General features: G+C 33.2%; 2 protein-coding genes across 2 annotated transcripts in view; both read right to left on the bottom strand.

Annotated features, from left to right (window-relative positions):
- Nucleotides 1–18085, bottom strand: part of LOC142341558 (late histone H2A.1-like) — a 305796-nt gene that overhangs the window by 154185 nt on the left and 133526 nt on the right. The window lies entirely within an intron of this gene.
- The window catches only part of LOC142341552 (uncharacterized), a 90266-nt gene continuing 85232 nt past the window's right edge, over nt 13052–18085 (bottom strand). The window contains exons 13-16 of the mRNA XM_075392575.1: nt 15166–15285; nt 14529–14679; nt 13765–14039; nt 13052–13415 (exon numbers count right to left, since the gene is read on the bottom strand). Coding sequence (XP_075248690.1) covers nt 13304–13415; nt 13765–14039; nt 14529–14679; nt 15166–15285 — 658 coding nt within the window. The 3' untranslated portion in view covers nt 13052–13303. The remainder of the gene's footprint in view (nt 13416–13764; nt 14040–14528; nt 14680–15165; nt 15286–18085) is intronic.

Here is an 18085-nt window from a genome sequence, read left to right as displayed (position 1 = left end):
CTATAGTTTGATCGATATTCAAACAGACACTAAATTTCTGTACAATCGTGTCATGCTTTAACAGTGATTATAAAAAAGCTTTGATATCTTTTTCAAATTCCTTCAAAAAAAATTAAATTTTTAATTCAAAGTTTTTTTTAAAAAATCTGAAACATGTAAAATAAACTAACCACTTGGTTTAAGTTACATGTTAGAAATTTGTTAATCAAACGTTATTATTTTCTAATTCATAACAAACTAAGGTTCGGTTTTCTTAAAATATTTTAATAAAATATATGTTTGAATCCTGAAACCCATCTGTCTATTGGAACTCTTTCGTGTCGTTTCAGCATTTCCGCTGTAATTTTTTGTTTAAATTTGGTCTTTAACGTTTCTTTTCTAATTGTAATTGGAAGTGTGTTTCATCTTCGAATAATGTTACGAACAATTGAACCATTACTCCATTTTGACTTACATTTTTGATCTAAGAAATAATTATGGGTTCGTTCGTTTGCAATAATTGGCACGTTTTCTAAAAATCTGAAATGTTTATTAGAGCAATTTCTTGTTTGTTGGAGAATATTGAAAAACCTATTTAATGACACCCGTATTATTTGGAGCTCTGCTGGAAGAATTTCAGTCTCCAGAAGTAGATCTGTGGCAGTATCGTATTTGGTTTTCTTAAAGCAAGTATTATGCCTCAGTTTATCTGTTTGTTAATTCTTTCAATAGAGTATGATCGTAAAAAAATTGCACTAAAATCTAAATGAGACAAAACTAGTGATTTAAAAAGATTTATTCTTGTTTTTAACGGTACCTGATAACGAACCAAATATAATGATCTGATTGCTGAAGCCATTTTACTGATAGCATTATTTAGTTGATTTTGGTATGTCAGTTCCCTATCAATTATTACACCTAAATATCTACGTTTTTCAGATGCTTCTAATCGGTGTCCCTTGAAATCTACAGTTTCAATGATGGGCAATTTTTCATTCCTGAACACTCCGTTTTTTCCTCATTCAAGGTTAACCTGTTTTGTTTTATATATCGATCTGTCTTGATTAATGTATCTTCAGCTATTAGCTGCAAATTTGCTTCATTCTTTGCATGACATAGAATTGCTGTATCATCGGCAAACTGTAATTCATCACAATTCGTTGATACAGCTTCACTGAAGTCGTTGACATAAACTTTACAAATTGAAGGCCCTAAGACAGTTCCCCGAGGAACACCGTGATTTATGACAACCCAATCTGATTTTGCTATCCCATTTTTTAAACACTGTTTTCTATCACAAAGGAAGGAGTTTAATAAGATTCTTGCATTCTCTCCAATTCCATATCTTTTCGTTTTGTTCATAAAAACATCTATAGATATTGAGTTGAAAGCCTTTAAAAACGTGTTTTTCGCAAATTATAAATGTTAGAGCATTTCTCCCGTTAGATTTGCATAGATATACTGTCTGAGTTTCCAACACTTCATAAATTGATCTTGTGTACATTGTGTAAATGTCCTTCACCTCATTTGTTTTTTCATGCCACATATTAAGCAGGTAATTCACCCTGCTTAGATAACTATGTTGAGCTCAAGTTAAAACAATGATTATCAACGTCTTCGAGGAACAGAAGTCCTGTTTTATTCAGAACTTTGCCACATTTATGTTACATACGATCAACAGTTTGCTGTAAAAAGTATCCAAAAAATTTGAATTGATCAAAAAATTTGAATTGACCTAAGCCATCTTTAAAATAAACTTATTCAAAATACGATGCATTTCACTGGCGATACTCCCACTGTTAATGCAGTTGAACCTTCTCAATAAAAATTACTAAGATTTTTTCTTATCCTGTCTACATGGCCAATTTTATGCTTTCTGCTTACAAGTCAGTTTTAACCGTTTTCGAGGTAGAAAATCGTTTATGATGAAACTTTTGAAAGTGTTTACTAAAATCGTCTTTACTCACACTAAATTTCATCACTAAAAGTGCCATCTAATCGAAATCAAAGATAACTTAGCATTTATCAAAAAAAAATTTATTGCTTTAAATCAGTTTTGAGACTTAAATTTTTTTGAGAACATTCCTCAGTACTTTTTCTACAGCTAATTGTGCACTTTCCTTATGATGCCCCCATACCTCTGTGTAACGTTCAACAACTCGCTATCCCTGTTTTTAATGCGAACACGAAACTCAGAACTGCTAGAAGCTTGGCTTTTGGCCTTTAAAATATCAAAAAATTTAATGCGTAGAGAACTTCTCTGCGGTCCGTTCTGGGTTCTGTTTCTTCATTACTTTCTCGATGCGGTCGCCATCGAAATAGAATTCTTTGACAGCAAAAGACTTTCAAAAGACAGTAAAATTGAAGTATGTTACTTTTTTCTTTTCTGTTGAAATTTCGAGATTGTTCTTCATGGAGCATATATTTTCTGGACTATAGAAAATCACTTAATTTATTAGTTTAAAATATTTCTACAAAACACCAAATACTCAGTGATTTACATTCTTTTGTCATATAATTTGTTCACTTCTTGGTCTCTTGAAGGTTATGCAGAAGCACTCGAAAATTGCGGAATAAGTTCATTCGAGGAAAAATATTTCTCGGCATGAAAGTGTTTGTTTCAGCTCAATGAACTCGGAAAAATATTACGAAAACAATTGATACACGAAAAGACATAAAACACTGCTGATTTTATTTGGCTCTTGTATTGGAAAAATATTATATAATTAAGTTTGAAGCCTGATAGAAAATCCTTTTAACAGGTTACTTTGGGCATCAAGATAAGCTAATCGAGTAAATCAAAGGAAAAATGTGAAAAAATCTGGATCACCTTTGTTGCTGCAATTTATATCTGATGCGTATTAATTTTTGTCAACAAACAATTTTTTGGCAAAAGCAGCAATTCACTACAAATACCACTAAAGAAAAAAGTCAAAAATACCAATCCTGAATAAAAACTAGACTATTCAGGTTACATCCAGCCAAAATGGTTACATCCCGTTATATCGCCAATCCTACACATCACCTTTGTCCAAATTTCCAAGCATGAGTAACGACGTTTTGTCACCAATTACCGCGTGAAAAAAATATGGTTCAATTTTGGACAACAGTGACACAAAAAGTTGCGGAAATTCACTTCAAAATTCCGTAACTGCTAACAAAATTTCACGTTTTTATGTCGTCATTGTCCGCAATTTGTGAGCAGGGGTATCGGCATCAATGTCCGCAATTTCGAGCATACTTATTCCATTTCAATTTCATGCTTCGCTCTGAACTTAATTATAAAATTGACTTGCGGCCATTGATTACAATGTAAACTAAAAAATACAATGACGGAAAATTGTAAGCAAAAGTTTAGGAAAAAACATTCAAAAACATGAGTTTTTATATAACGCTAGTAACCAAAAAACAACAAACTCTCAAACTCTAAGTAAAAAATTTTTTTAGAATAAGAAGGATCAAAAATGACACGATTTTAAACTGTTTTTATAGATGACCTTTTTTTTCCTAAAAAATTGACAACGTGATATTAACAGAAAAGTGTCTCATGGAACAAATAAACAAATAAGAGTTTAACTTGGCCGGACATGTTCAATTTGTACAAAATTAATGCAATTTTGACGTTTACGCTGATTTAAGAAATCACAATGAGACGAATAAAAATTATTTAAATTTATATAAAATACTTAACTTATGAAACGTGAAACGCTATTCACCCAAAACAATGCAACTAACAAAACGCTTCTGATATATAAAAATCTTTTATGTTCTGAAATCGGAAAACTATTGGTTTGCCAAATGACAATAAATAAATGATCTGCAGTTTAAATAGAAGAATAGTTCTTAGGAAAGGACACAGAAAAAGAATCAACTCCGGAATGGAAAAAAATTAAAAACGTTGACAAAAGGTAAAAAAACTGCCACCTTCATACTTTTTCTGGGCGTTTTTCGTGCGTTATAGTAAGGCTATAAATGTCTAAAAAACTTAACCAACTACTGAAGCGAACAATTAAAGGTTCACTTCAAATTAGCAGCTGAAAACCTGTCCTCGTGAAACTTGTCTTAGTCTTGGTAAAAATAAGTGGACTTAATGGCTCCATCAATTATAGATTTAGGTAGACAAAATATTCCTTTGAAAAATAGTTTTTTCAAAAATTAAAGGTTTTTAAAAAACTTTTTGATACAAAAACCAGAAACACCAGTTTTCCCTGCATTAAAGAATCTAATATCTTATCTCGTCCTACATAATGTTGGAAAATTGTTTTCATGACCTACGCCTGCATAGGATTAAGTAAAAACAAACTTTATCCAACTGGAACGTTTTTGGTAAGTATTTTGGGATTTTGTGTAGGCTTTCATTTGAAAGTTTATCTCCAACTTTATGGCGGTTAAGAAAAGTATATATGATAATCGGACCGCCAGTAAAAATCGTATTGGTAAAAATTGCATATAAAAAATTTTTTGTTTTTTCTGCGCATTAGTCTCGGTTGAAGAGTAAAAATAACAGAACTAGACAAGCGAGTAGAATATTTTACGAGACAGAAAAGATTTTTAAAATTAGGAAAAAATATATTCGCAACTCACGAGGACCATCAAAAAACTGCTGGTTTTAAAAAAAATATAATTGCTGCGGCTTCATTGATGACTATTTTTGGCATTTTCTTCTTGAACTAGAGAGAGTAGAATATTTCAGCTCCACGACAGTTATGATCGATTTAATTTAACAATGCTAAGTAAAAAAGTTTTGAGTTTTTTCGATGAAAAGGGCGACTACCGATTTTAAAAACGCGATAAAATTATGTCACCAACTCAACATTTGAACTCAAATTTCCAACTAAAATTTTTTAAAAAATTGCATCTTTTGAAACATGTGTTTGCAAGTTCTTCTCATTTTAGGAACAGAAAATGTTTCTGACAATTTGACAAAGAGAAACACAGTATGGCTGTTATTTTTAATTTTTAAACCAACTAAATGTAGTCGTTAAAGTTTCAAACAAAAACAAATTTATATTAACAACCATGCTCAATAAAATCCCTTGGGAAATTACTAAATGGCTCAAATTTATCAACCAGCTAAGTGCTTAAAACCCGTTATGTCGCCAATCCGACACTTCACCCTTGTCCAAGTTTTCAAGCATGAGTGACGACGTTTTGTCACCACATACCGCGTGAAAAAAATATGGTTCAAGTGTGGACAACAGTGAAACAAAAAGTTTCAGAAATTCACTTCAAAATTCTGTAACTGATACAAAAATTTCACGTTTTTATGTCGTCATTGTCCGCAATTTGTGAGCAGGGGTATCGGCATCAATGTCCGCAATTTCGAGCATAGTTATTCCATTTCAATTTCATGCTTCGCTCTGAACTCTATTATAAATTTGACTTGCGGCCATTGATTACAATGTACACTAAAAACTACAATGACGGAAAATTGTAAGCAAATGTTTAGGAAAAAAACATTCAAAAAGATGAGTTTTTACATAACGCTAGTAACTAAAAAACGACAAACTCTCAAAATCAAAGTAACAAAACCCTATTAGAATAAGAAGGATAAAAAATGACACGGTTTTGAATTGTATTCATAGATGACAGTTTTAAAAAATTCCTTTTTTTCCTAAAAAAATGACAGCGTGATTTTAACAGAAAAGTGTCTCATGAAACAAATAAACAAATAAGAGTTTAACTTGGCCGGACATGTTCAATTTGTACAAATTTAATGCAATTTTGACGTTTACGCTGATTTAAGAAATCACAATGAGACGAATAAAAACTATTTAAATTTATATAAAATACTTAACTTATGAAACGTGAAACGCTATTCACCCAAAACAAAGCAATTAACGAAACGCTTCCGATATATAAAAATCTTTTACGTGTTGAAATCGGAAACCTATTGGTTTGCCAAATGAAAATAAATAAATGATATGCAGTTTAAATAGAAGAATAGTTCTTAGGAAAAGACACAGAAAAAAAATCAATTCCGGAATGAAAAAAAAATGAAAATTTTGACAAAAGGTAAAAAACTGCAACCGTTCATACTATTTCTGGGCGTTTTTCGTGCGTTATAGTTAGGCTATAAATGTCTCAAAAAATTCACCAACCAATGAAACGAACTTTTAAAGGCTCAGTTCAAATTAGCAGCTTAAAACCTGTCCTCATGAAACTCATCTTAGTCTTGGTAAAAGTAAATGGACTTAATGGCTCCAATAATTATAGATTTAGGTAGACAAAGTATTCTTTTGAAAACGAAGTTTTTTCAAAAATTAAAGGCTTTTAAAAAACTCTTTGAGACAACACCAGAAATATCAGTTTTCCCTGCACAAAAGAATTTAATATCTTATCTCGTCCTACATTATGCTGGAAAATTGTTTTCATGGCCTACGCCTGCATAGGATTAAATAAAAACAAACTTTATCCAATTGGAATGTTTTTGGTAAGTATTTTTGGGATTTTCTGTAGGCTTTCATTTGAAAGTTTATCTCCAACTTTATGGCGGTTCAGAAAATTAATTGATAATCGGACCGCCAGTAAAAATCGTATTGGTAAAAATTGTATATGGAAGAATTTTTGACTTCTCTGCTCATTTATCCAGGGTTAAGAGTAAAAATAACATGACTAGTCGTGCAAGTAGAATATTTTACGAGACAGAAAACATTTATAAAATTAGGAAAAAATATATTCGCAACTCACAAGGACCAGCAAAAAATTTCTGGCTCTTTAAAAAATTGCCATTGCTGCGGCCTGAGTAATGGCTATTTTCGGCAATTTCTTCTTGAACTAGAGAGCAGAAAGTTTTTGCTCCAGGACAGTTATGATCGGCTTAATTTGACAATGCTAAGTAAAAAATTTTGGATTATTTTTGATGAAAAGGGCGACTACCGATTTTAAAAACTCTACGAAATTATGTCACCAACGCTACCTTCATACTCAAATTTCCGACTCAAATTTTATGAAAAATTGCATCTTTTGAAACCTGTGTTTGCATGTTGTTCTCATTTTGGGAACAGAAAATGCTTCTGACAATTTGACAAAGAGAAACAAAGTATGGCTGTTATTTGTAATTTTTAAAACCACTAAAAGTAGTCATTAAAGTTTTAAACAAAAACAAATTTATATTAAAAACCATGCTCACAAAAATCGTTTTGGGCTTTTATTAAATGGCTCATATTTATCAACCAGCTAAGTGCTTAAAACCCGCTATGTCGCCAATCCTACAAGGGCGACTACCGATTTTAAAAACGCGATGAAATAATGTCACCGACGCAACCTTCGAACTCAAATTTCCAACTCAAATTTTATGAAAAATTGCATCTTTTGAAAATGGTGCTAGCATAATTTTCTGCCTTTAGGAACAGAAAATGGTTCTAACTAGTTGACAAAGAAAGACACAGTATGGCTGTTATATGTAGTTTTTAAGCCCACTAAATGTAGCCATTAAAGTTTCAAAAAATAACGAATTTATATAAATAACCACGCGCAGGAAAAACATTTGAGCATTTACTAAATGGCTCATATTTATCAACCAGCTAAAATTTCCAGGATTCTGACTTTTAGAGGCGTACGGTTGAGAGAAAAACTGCAGAGTTGAAATAATGTTTGGAGTTTCAGAGCTGAAAATCAACGTGCCTACTGATTTCTCTAAAGTGGGAAATCTCGTGACTTCTTATCCTTCTCCCTTGATATTTGCCGTCTTCGTTCATACAAATAAAACGACTGTCGGAGAGACGTCAGAGATTCTTGTCTCCTGCTCAATTTACAAAGTCTATGTACCATCTGGTCTCAACTGTTGAGAACTAACAAGGAAGAGAACTTCAAAGACAACGATGCTCTTTAATGCTGCCATTATTACTGATTTTGTCACCGTTCAAGAGATCTGAAAGACATTATTGATTAAACATAGGCGCACCGTTACTTTTTATTTAGAAGGAAAATTTCCTTAAAAATCATGCTGGAAACGAAAATGTAGAATGCAGCATATTGATGACGGAGATGAAGAAAGGAAAATTGTGGATCTTGTTTGACTTGATGAAAGATGCCGAGCCAGCATGAGCATTGAGTCCTTAATTTCATTGTGTAGTGCCCCTGCTGAAATTTTGTCCAGAAAAAGCATTAAAAATGACTGTCTTGTACCGCGGTATTTTTAGAGGAAAACGGTTATAAAACACCTTACATTAAAACCGCTCAAATGTGATCACATCTTAAAAATGCGAGTTGATAATTTACTGCAAGTGTTTCATGGCTTTTCACAAGTGGGTCCTCATTCACCTAGCTCCTTGAAACTGTCGTCATCGGGTAGCTTTACTTGCCTTAGCTGTAAAATCATAGCTGTAGAGACCATGCAATATAAGTCAAGCAACTTAGTAAAAACAACTTAAGTTGTGTAAACTTGTTTCCAGGTGTAGTTGAGATTTATTAGAAGTATTCTGTTAGCAGATAACACATGTTATTAGCTGGAAACTTTCCCATAATAAAGAGTCTTTTCGTAGACCATTCTAGTCGAGCACAGAATTTCCGTGGACATTATCGGTTGATGACGGTGTCTTCATAAGTCTTCGTCTCAATTATGTTTAGTGAAGCTTTGCAATTTTTAAGTTCAGCTGAAATAGTTGATTTCAGGTTAAATAAGTTTAATTTATCCAAACAGTTACACCGAAAAATGGGAAAGGCTTGTGCAACTATTGTTGTTTTCTCCTGGTAAATGGTTACAAAAATCTTGCTCTGTTGATTCTGCTTGACTGCAATTTCAGGCAATTTTAATAAATTTAAAACGCAACCACCTGAGTTACAAAGACAACCTTGTAGGCGTTTCAGATTCTAGCTTCGCCTAGTACCGCCCTCCAATGAGGGAAAAAGTACTAGGAGCATTGAATTTATTGAATTTTTTCGCCCTTACCACAAAATTTTTTGTGGGAAAAGAGGCTGGTGTAGTAGAATATCTCATTTATTTGGGCATTCTAAAAAATCCAAAAACTTCCACAATCTTCCACAACATCTACATTCTCTCTCAAAAAATTTACACCGTCTCTTTCTCAAAAATATGCATTCAATTTTTATTTAGGCTAAACGGTAACTTACTTGTTTTTCTGCTTTCTATTGGCTTGAATTCATTGCAATCTTGGTGTTGATTTTTTTGTTATTCTTTCAAATCTGTTGACTTTCTTTGGTGGGGAGACTCGGAACTTTTCTGTTCCAGTCAGTGCCTCTCACCAGCCCCCTCTCACCAGTAAAGATTAGAAACTAAAAACTAATGAGGAGCAAATTCGTTCTTGATCATCGATGACTCCTCTCCAATGTTTTGTTTATCAGGGCGTGAGCGGACATTTTCACCTTTAGAAAAACCATACACGATACAGCGATAGAACAAGGAGGCTCAGTAATGTGCGTTCGCACATAATGTTCTGACCACTCTCATCAGCATTTTTGACTTAATGGTCTAGCAAAGAGATAGAAAACTTTAAAAAGTCACAAATTGTTCAACAAACCACTTAATGATTAAAGTAATGGCGCATTAGGGGGTTGATGGAATCGGCAAAAACGAGATTACAGGACAAAAAAGCAACAGTCAAATAAAACAAACATTAATTACACTAAAAAATCGATGTCTTTGTTTAAAAGAAAATACAATAACAAATTCAAAATTCTTAGCACCTAAACAAAAAATATTGAGCAGTGTATTAGTAAGAAAATATATCATAACTCTCATTAAAGAGACTTTGTAAAGTGAATTCATTGAACTTTTGCCAAAAGTGAAAAAATCAGAAAACAGTTTTTGTTTCGAAACCTTATTTTTCTCAGTGATTTAAATAATTTGATATCAGCTGAAATCATTAAAATGGTTCATTCATACCTCTTGATGTATAAATGAGGAAACAACTGACACCTGTTAACTTAAACCTCTTAAGGAATTAAATCAGATCTGTCATCATCCAGATTATGTCATACGACTACAAGAAGAACAGGCAATTATTCACGGCAAAAATCAAATAATTCAGCATCAAAACGTTGTCGCAACCAACAAAAAGCTAATCAATTCACTCAGAAGATTACAAGTTCTATTGCGTAGTAACTCAAAACAAATGGGACCTCCCAATGAGTTCGTTATTAGGGCAAGGAAACAATGAAAGCCTCCAAAACCAGCAGAAACACAAAATCAAAATTTTAATTGAAAAGACGTAGTATCAAAGCCGTGAAATCATTAGTTGAAAACAAAAAAATTATTAAAATTGGATTTTGGCTCGCTAGAAATAGGATACCTTCTGTCTAAATAGCGACTAAGCTACCTATTGACAGAAAGAAGATAAAAAGTGACAAACTGAACAGCCAATTGATTTTTTAAAACAATTAATTTCAAAAGTCGAGAAAACAATAAGCTTTAAATTGAAAACAAAAACAGATCAACTTGTAACTCCATTGGAATCTTATTGGGTTTGTTAAAAGTGATACTAAGTCGCAAGACTGCAATAAACACAATAAACAAGGACAGTTATCAAAAGTTAACAACGTATTTTAAGAAATCGCAGTTAAAGTTCAGTTAATTGTGGCAATTAAAACTATAATATCTTACAAAACCATTAAATATTAAGATCAACTGAAAGTATTTCTTTTCATCGTTTGTGTCTAAATATCATCAATCGGTCCTCATTGTAAAAGATCTACGTAAAAAAAAAGAAAAACATGAAATCTTGACAAATATAGATAACTTGATGAAAACTCTAAAAAAAACAGATTACTCAAGCCTATTAAACATTAAATCAAAACAAAAGGAAAAAAATTATGGTTTCTTTCATCAAAATTTTATGATGCCTATGAGTGAAAGGACTAAGCTAAATGCTGTCCGAATCATAAAAAATCAAAAGGTAAATAAAACCTTTAATTTTTTTAATTTATCTGAAAGTCATTAAAACCATCAGCTACAATATCAAAACTCTGAAATAGATCTTTTTTTCATCCAAGCTATTGAAGTTCTTCACGATCTAGAATAAATTAAGCGACTGAAAAAGAACAACAAGCACAACTTTAACTAAGTAATCTAATAAATTTTGCGGGAACTGTGTTGCAGCCGTCAAAACCGTAAGACGTTCACAAAGAACATTACATATGTTCCATAGCGCATATTATAGAAGTCAATAAGATCTGTCATTAATGTGATATTTTGTCAAGCAAACAAAATTGAACCTCAAAACTGGGCGAGCGTGCAAGCGAATTTTTTGAAAACTCGTAGTAGTAAAGCCAAGAATCATTAGGTGTAATTGAACTCATTACACAAAAACGAACAAAATTTTACATAGAAAAAGATCAGCTGACCTTACTGAGACTGTACTACAGTTCGACTGTTGTATGATATAAAGGTTGCATAGTTCAGAAACTAGCATAGTCCATAGCGCATATTATAGAAGTCAATAAGATCTGTCATTAATGTGATATTTTGTCAAGCAAACAAAATTGAACCTCAAAACTGGGCGAGCGTGCAAGCGAATTTTTTGAAAACTCGTAGTAGTAAAGCCAAGAATCATTAGGTGTAATTGAACTCATTACACAAAAACGAACAAAATTTTACATAGAAAAAGATCAGCTGACCTTACTGAGACTGTACTACAGTTCGACTGTTGTATGATATAAAGGTTGCATAGTTCAGAAACTAACTGATAATTTCTTCAAATAAATTTATACAAAGATGTAAGAGCCAATATATATCATTTGAAAACCCGGTAAAGTTTTATTTGTAGCAATTACAGAAGCCATTTGGAATTAGGATTAGTGAGAATTGATCACAAGACTACAAACAGATCAAAAATTGCAGGCAAAACAAAAGAACTCTGAGTTTTTTTGAAAACACTTCGTCAAAGCCTGAAAAAATGCGAGCTCAGACTCAAAAAGTTAAATGTTATGTTCACTGGAACTTTTTCATGTGAATATAACTTGCCGTAATTTAACCTTGGATTGATTTCATCTTAGTCAACACTTAGCTTAAAAATAACAAAAATTGCAAAAAATATTTCGAAAAAAAAGATCGCGCCCCAATACAATCCGCAAACTTTTTGTCCACTAAGAGGAAAAAATTAGCCCATATATAGCTAGGCATCCAAATAAACACCCAATGTTTCCTCCAAATTCTTTCAAAACAGTTAGTTTGGCAAATGAAATTTTTCAAAACCAAAGGATGCAAATTGTATAAATATCGAGTTAAATTTAGCGAAAAACGGTCGATATTTTAATTCGACGACAACTTTCACAGGAATTGCACTCAAATTTAGCTCGTTTGGGGTTAAAAGAGATTGCGTAGCAACTTTCAGGTCTCTACTATTGGCAAACTTAAACATAGTGGGCTAAAAATCATATTTAGCAACACTTGATGCGAAAGTCTGAAATTTGAAAAATTTAGCAAACCTTTAGCAGAGAAAACAAAAATTTGGGCTAAAATTAGGGCAAATGTGAAAAAGGATTAACCGAAATTGTCTGCTCACAAAATTTAAACCTCGATATATCATCGGAAAAAAAATAAAACACAAAAAATTTTTTCAATTCTATATTCCACGCTGGATGGGCTTTTTAATGATACCACCCACAGCTCTTTACGATGAATATATCGATCAGCGAAAATTCACTGATAAAAAACCCATCTTAGTATATAGTTCTTCCCACATCACTGGGGTCGGAACAATAACATTTGGGATAAAATATTTTTTTTAAAATAAGATAACAGATGACACAATGGACTTGACAAAGACGAACTTCAAGTTTCAATCAAGCGGCAAAATTAATATCTGATTCGGTAGAAGGAAGATTCATTAATATTTGACAATATTTGAAAATTAATATATGATTCAAGCGACGGTTGTCTCAACTTCAAAATGCGAATAATTGAAAAATAAGGATAAAAAAACATTAGATGGCATTGGCTATCCTTAAAATATATTGAAAACAAGGATTTTGTTATTTGACAGCCAAATTTCTGGATGAATTTTTGGTTATTTCTTAATGATCCTTTTAACCCACTCACTGGTGGTACATTGGTACATTTTCAGATTTTCTTCAGAAAAACTAGTTTTCCCGAATTGTGGATGAAAAACTATTCAGCAGTAAAATTCAAATTTCAACAGCAAATTATTCACAAATAAATTCACATAATTATTGGGATTACCAGAAGCTCAATTTATAACGGGTATTTAATTTAGCTACAGCAGAATATCTTCCAGCTAACCAAGTTTTTTTTAATATAATAAGAATATTATATTAACTCGCCTCTAAAATGCTAAATAAAACTAATTTGTAGGAGCATCAAACGATGTGGCAAAATTGAGGTGCGTTTGTTTATTTTTGTTGGTCAATTTTTGATGCCAAAGTTGTGCAGTGCTGGAACACTTCGACTCTTGGAAGAGTCTTTGCTCTGATTCTGCTGTTGTTGAATTAATTCCAGCCTTTCTGTAGCTTGACGTCTGAAACGGAATTCTTCAATAAAAATTTTAGAAGAAATTGCTCCAACCCTCGATAAAGTGGGGGTTAGGACCCGGATCAAAGTAACATTGCAAATGAGAGCTGAATGCCTGGCTTTGTTTTTTGTTAGGTCCATTTTGTCTGTCCGATATCTTTACAGACAGTTTTGCAAGAGTTTTTATCTATCAAATCATCTGTCGATTTTTTTTGCAAATTTGAATTATTCTTAGCGTTAATTGATCACTAACGATCTTCCTCTGTTTTTATATTATTTTTTTTCTACAGAGAAAGATTCGTCATTGTATCCAGCAATATTGAATCACAAGTGTAGCTGTTACTAAGTGTGAGTACCTTGGTCCTGATAGAAGGTCGTTTAGTTTCTTATAGAGGTTATTGCGTGCTCTCACAAACTGCTTAGAGTTGTTCAGCTTCATCTTGTCAAAGAGTCTCTCAATTGTAAATGACTTGGACAGCACCAGCAGAGCCCCGTGGATACCCAGTCCGTTCAGATTCTTAGCCTCCGCCTCAAAGTTGTGTTTCTTAAGGAAGAGGAAGAACCGGTCGTTGCTCCACACAATCGGGTCCTGGTCCCAGTTCCGACAAGCAACCATACGCTTAACCATTGTCTGGAAAGTAAAGGATTTTGGGTTAGGGATTGCCCCAAGAGGAAGTATAACATTGTCAGCTCCGATCGAAATTGGTAATGCAATTTAAAAAGGCTCAAAAATTGATTGCAATTGTTAAGGCTATTACTATAAATGTGTTTTTAGAATAAAAGTTAAAAATAAAAAAATAATAATTTTTCAAAAATAGCATACAAAGTCAAGTAAAATTTTGTTTCACAATGTCGAAAACCTTTTACGTATGAGGTTTGTATCAGTTCTAAAAGTTTCAATTGAAGGGCTTTTGTTTAAAATAAGATTTTGCTATGATAGTTACTAATCAACAACTAAAAAGAGATTCTGGGCAATTTTCTTCGGACAACTTTGACATCCGCCTAATGGACTTAAGGCAATACTCACAATAAATAGAAACTATTGAAAAGGTGTTAAGATATCGAAAACTATTGGATTGAACGGGTGGCTGAGAGAGGGGGTAGTTTTGGTTCAACTGACCTTTTCATCGTATCTGAGAAGTCTGACGAGTTGCCATGCGTACCATATGCTCACTGCACACTGCTTACTAGTCTTGCTACTCTTTCCCTCACTCTGAATTACATACTCTATGTCGTCCACACTCAACGCATTCATCAAAACTCCGTCAACTCTGCAAAATTAGATATTACTGCAATGATTGTGTAACTTTTGCTAGACTCGTTTATTTTAGTTCATCTCTTTTAAGTTAATTCTTGTTAGATGATCTTGTTAGAATCTGGTTAGACATATGATCACCATGTAAGACCTTCACTAAGTCTTGCAAAGTTTCACGTATACGTCACGTGACTCTGCTTTACATCACTGCGAAGTGGTGGCGTTTATAGAAAACAGCGTAGCAGTTTGAAATAATAAACCAGAACCTCGAAATGACTTCAGCAGAGTCACTTAACCATTACTTAAAAAACGCTCCTTGCATGTTTGAAAAGGCCGAATTATATGGAAGCCAATTTCTGGCTATGTATATAGGAACTTCTAGCACTACAGTCTCTCGGCATTTTAAAACTTGCACGTGCGTCTCTTGAAGTGATAAACAGCGAAGAGGATGGGGTTTATTAATGCCTATAATGGCGTTTACAGGGTTGATAGATTAAAGCACCTGTTTCTTTGGAAGTCCCTCTTGTACTCTGGCAGTCCCACAAACTCCAGAAGAAAGTCACACATCCAATCTGTGTCCAACTGCATTAGGTTTCTCATGTCTTCTAAGCCAGGGTGTCTGCTGAAAAGTAACCAAATCAACGTAACCCCAGATTTTCGCGGCTAGAGATTGCACGGGACCATTTGAACAATTTCTGAAAAACTCTACGGAACGTATCCGTATATCTTTAATACATAGGTTAGTTACATGAGATGTTAAATTTGATCACGGACATGGCAGACCAGAGAATGCAATCTTAAGCGTAGCTTAAACTTCGGCAACATTGAAAAATAGTAAACAAAAATTAGCTTGAGGTAGGTTTTTGCTTTAGTTTTGACCAAGTTTCCGCGTAATTTTTGAGGTCTTCACAGAAATTTTTGAGGTTTTCAAAAAAACCCTATGGTTTTCAAAGAATTTTTGAGGTCTTAACAGAATTTTTAGGCTTTTCACAATGTTTTTGCGGACTTCATAGAATATTGGGGGTGTTCACAAAAGTTTTGAGGTTTTCGCAGAATTTTTTGTTGTTTTCACGGGAGGTTGTCACTCTTCCCACTTGGTGGCCTGTGGAAATTACACTTTTATGTTTTGTAGCACCAAAAATGTTTCTTGAGTCCAACCGAATTGACTTTAACATGCAACGTGCTCGGTTGTAATTTAAGAACTATTCCCGTTCAAATTCAGGTATGAATACATCAAACAGTTCGCTCTAGTCAAACGGCGCCCTAATCAAGATAGCTTAATCATGGGTCGGCCCTTTGTGAAATTTAAACTATTTAAAGGTCGATCGAATACCACCGACCGGAGCATGAGTTAATTCATCAGGTAAATAAAGCCAGAAGTGAACTTTGATCGACCTATGAATTAATTTTGCTTCAGAGCAGTAAGTAAGATTATATTTTTAAGAACAGAGTGATGCTGGTCAAATTTAGATTTCGGAGTTCGGAAATTAAGCACAACCATTACTCCCACTTAGGTGGTAAAATGTTCTATTATTAACATATCATTTATCTATTAAATAACTAAACATTAGCGATTCAAGATAATTGTACAACCCTTGAAATTATCAGAGGTTAACATTTTACGCCAAATTGTAATCAAATTGCTTAGGCAAATTAATCGACATAATTATTCTCGGTGAAAAACATTTCTCGGTGAAAGAAAAGAGACCAAAAACACTAAAATAATTGAATTTCTTCTTCAAATTCGTTTTCAAGAAACCCAAAACCCTAAAAATTTCCACGTTGTACTCGTTACGCAGATACAACTTTGAAATAACAAAGAATAAGCACCCAATCCATTTGCAAAGAGATTGAAAAAGTTAAGCTATTTATATTATAACAATTTCGAAAATTTGTCTTTATAATTAAATATGAACCTCGTTGCCTTCAAGACAAAAACAACAATGACGTGCATGGAAATAAGTCTTAGAGCATTTCAGAGCTAAACAAGCATATCAAAAGTAAAACCCAAATTCAATTCTAAACATTAGATATTCATCGTATTTTAAGTTTCTTTATGCCCAGTTAAAGTAAATCCAGGACTCTTGGGTGACTATTATACAATTGCTCATCCACTGATCAAGGCAGAATGTAGACTGAACAGTTATCTTAATTTTTTTATTACGATGATAGAAAAAATAGTCAGTTCAAAATACCAGCCCGGTCGAAGAGCTCGTTGATCCAACAACTAAAACCGAATGGTGTAGGGGTTCAAGTGCTTTTGCATTATACATAGTAAAATAAATTGGCAAAGAAAGTTAAATGTGCCATGAACTACACTTGGGCTTCAATTCACGTTTGAGAGAGTGGCTAAAACGCCCAAATATAGCTCATAGAACAGTTAAATTCACTTTGCAAACTCAACAGTATTTGTCGTAAGGTTTCTTCAATTTTGTGGACATATATCAAACAAATGCAAAAAAATATATCATTGCATTTCAAAAGCACATATTACGAGCGCATCAAAAAAATTAGCGAAAGCAGTATAAAAGCAGCAATAAAATTGCTCAGAAGATTAGAAATGACGTTATTATTGGGTTTTGACGCACGGTTAAAGAATAGTCGGTTAATTTGGAGATGCCCTTCATTATCTCTGGTTAATTTTATCTCGGAAATTAGACCGGGCAGTTTGAATTAATACTGTTGTTTTTTACTGGGCATACATATAAAGAATTATACCTGAAATAGACAGATCCAGTACTGTTTTTCGGCGAAATACTGGTTCTGTAATACTTCATTACTCAAGTGAACTAAGTGGTTACTCTGGCTGCACATCATTATTACTTAAGCTAGCTTGTAGGTAATTACCACAAATCCCACTTAGCGTAGTGGTTACGCCTAATCTATACAATTTAAAAGTTTCAAGTACGCACGCGGAAGATCAAATCAAAATCAAAACAAACATTGTAGATGTGAGTTAAGCAAAAGATACTCTATTCAGGCAGTGAATTTAACTCAAAAAACAAGACCAGGTAGCTTAAATTGGGACATAGACAGATTACTGGTGATCTGCAAAAACAGAATGTCTTTACAAAGATTCAGTGCTGATTTGCTCTGGCACGAACCTCCAGGACATTGAAACTTAAAATTCCCAAAACCCTAAAAACATCTATTGTTCAAGTAATGGGTTATTTGCCAAACAATATTTCTTCAAAAACCAAATTTGAAGACCAAAGAAAAATTGATGCAAGGTTTTTACTTTCAGTTGTTGCGCAAGTATAACCTCAAAAGCTTGTGATGCATTCAGCACTCAGAGGAATTTCCAAGAAACCAAATCAGAAACTCGCCGACCACAAACAAGTAGCGAAAGTTAAATTTAGAAAAATGGGAACCAAAAAAAGTTTGCTGTCAAAACTGTTAAATTATCAGTTTAACAAGACAGC

Source organism: Convolutriloba macropyga, chromosome 6, assembly GCF_964194025.1.
Source record: "Convolutriloba macropyga chromosome 6, txConMacr16.3, whole genome shotgun sequence".
NCBI lineage: Eukaryota > Metazoa > Xenacoelomorpha > Acoela > Convolutidae > Convolutriloba > Convolutriloba macropyga.
Note: the sequence above shows the minus strand (reverse complement) of the source record. Positions and strands in the feature narration are given on the sequence as shown.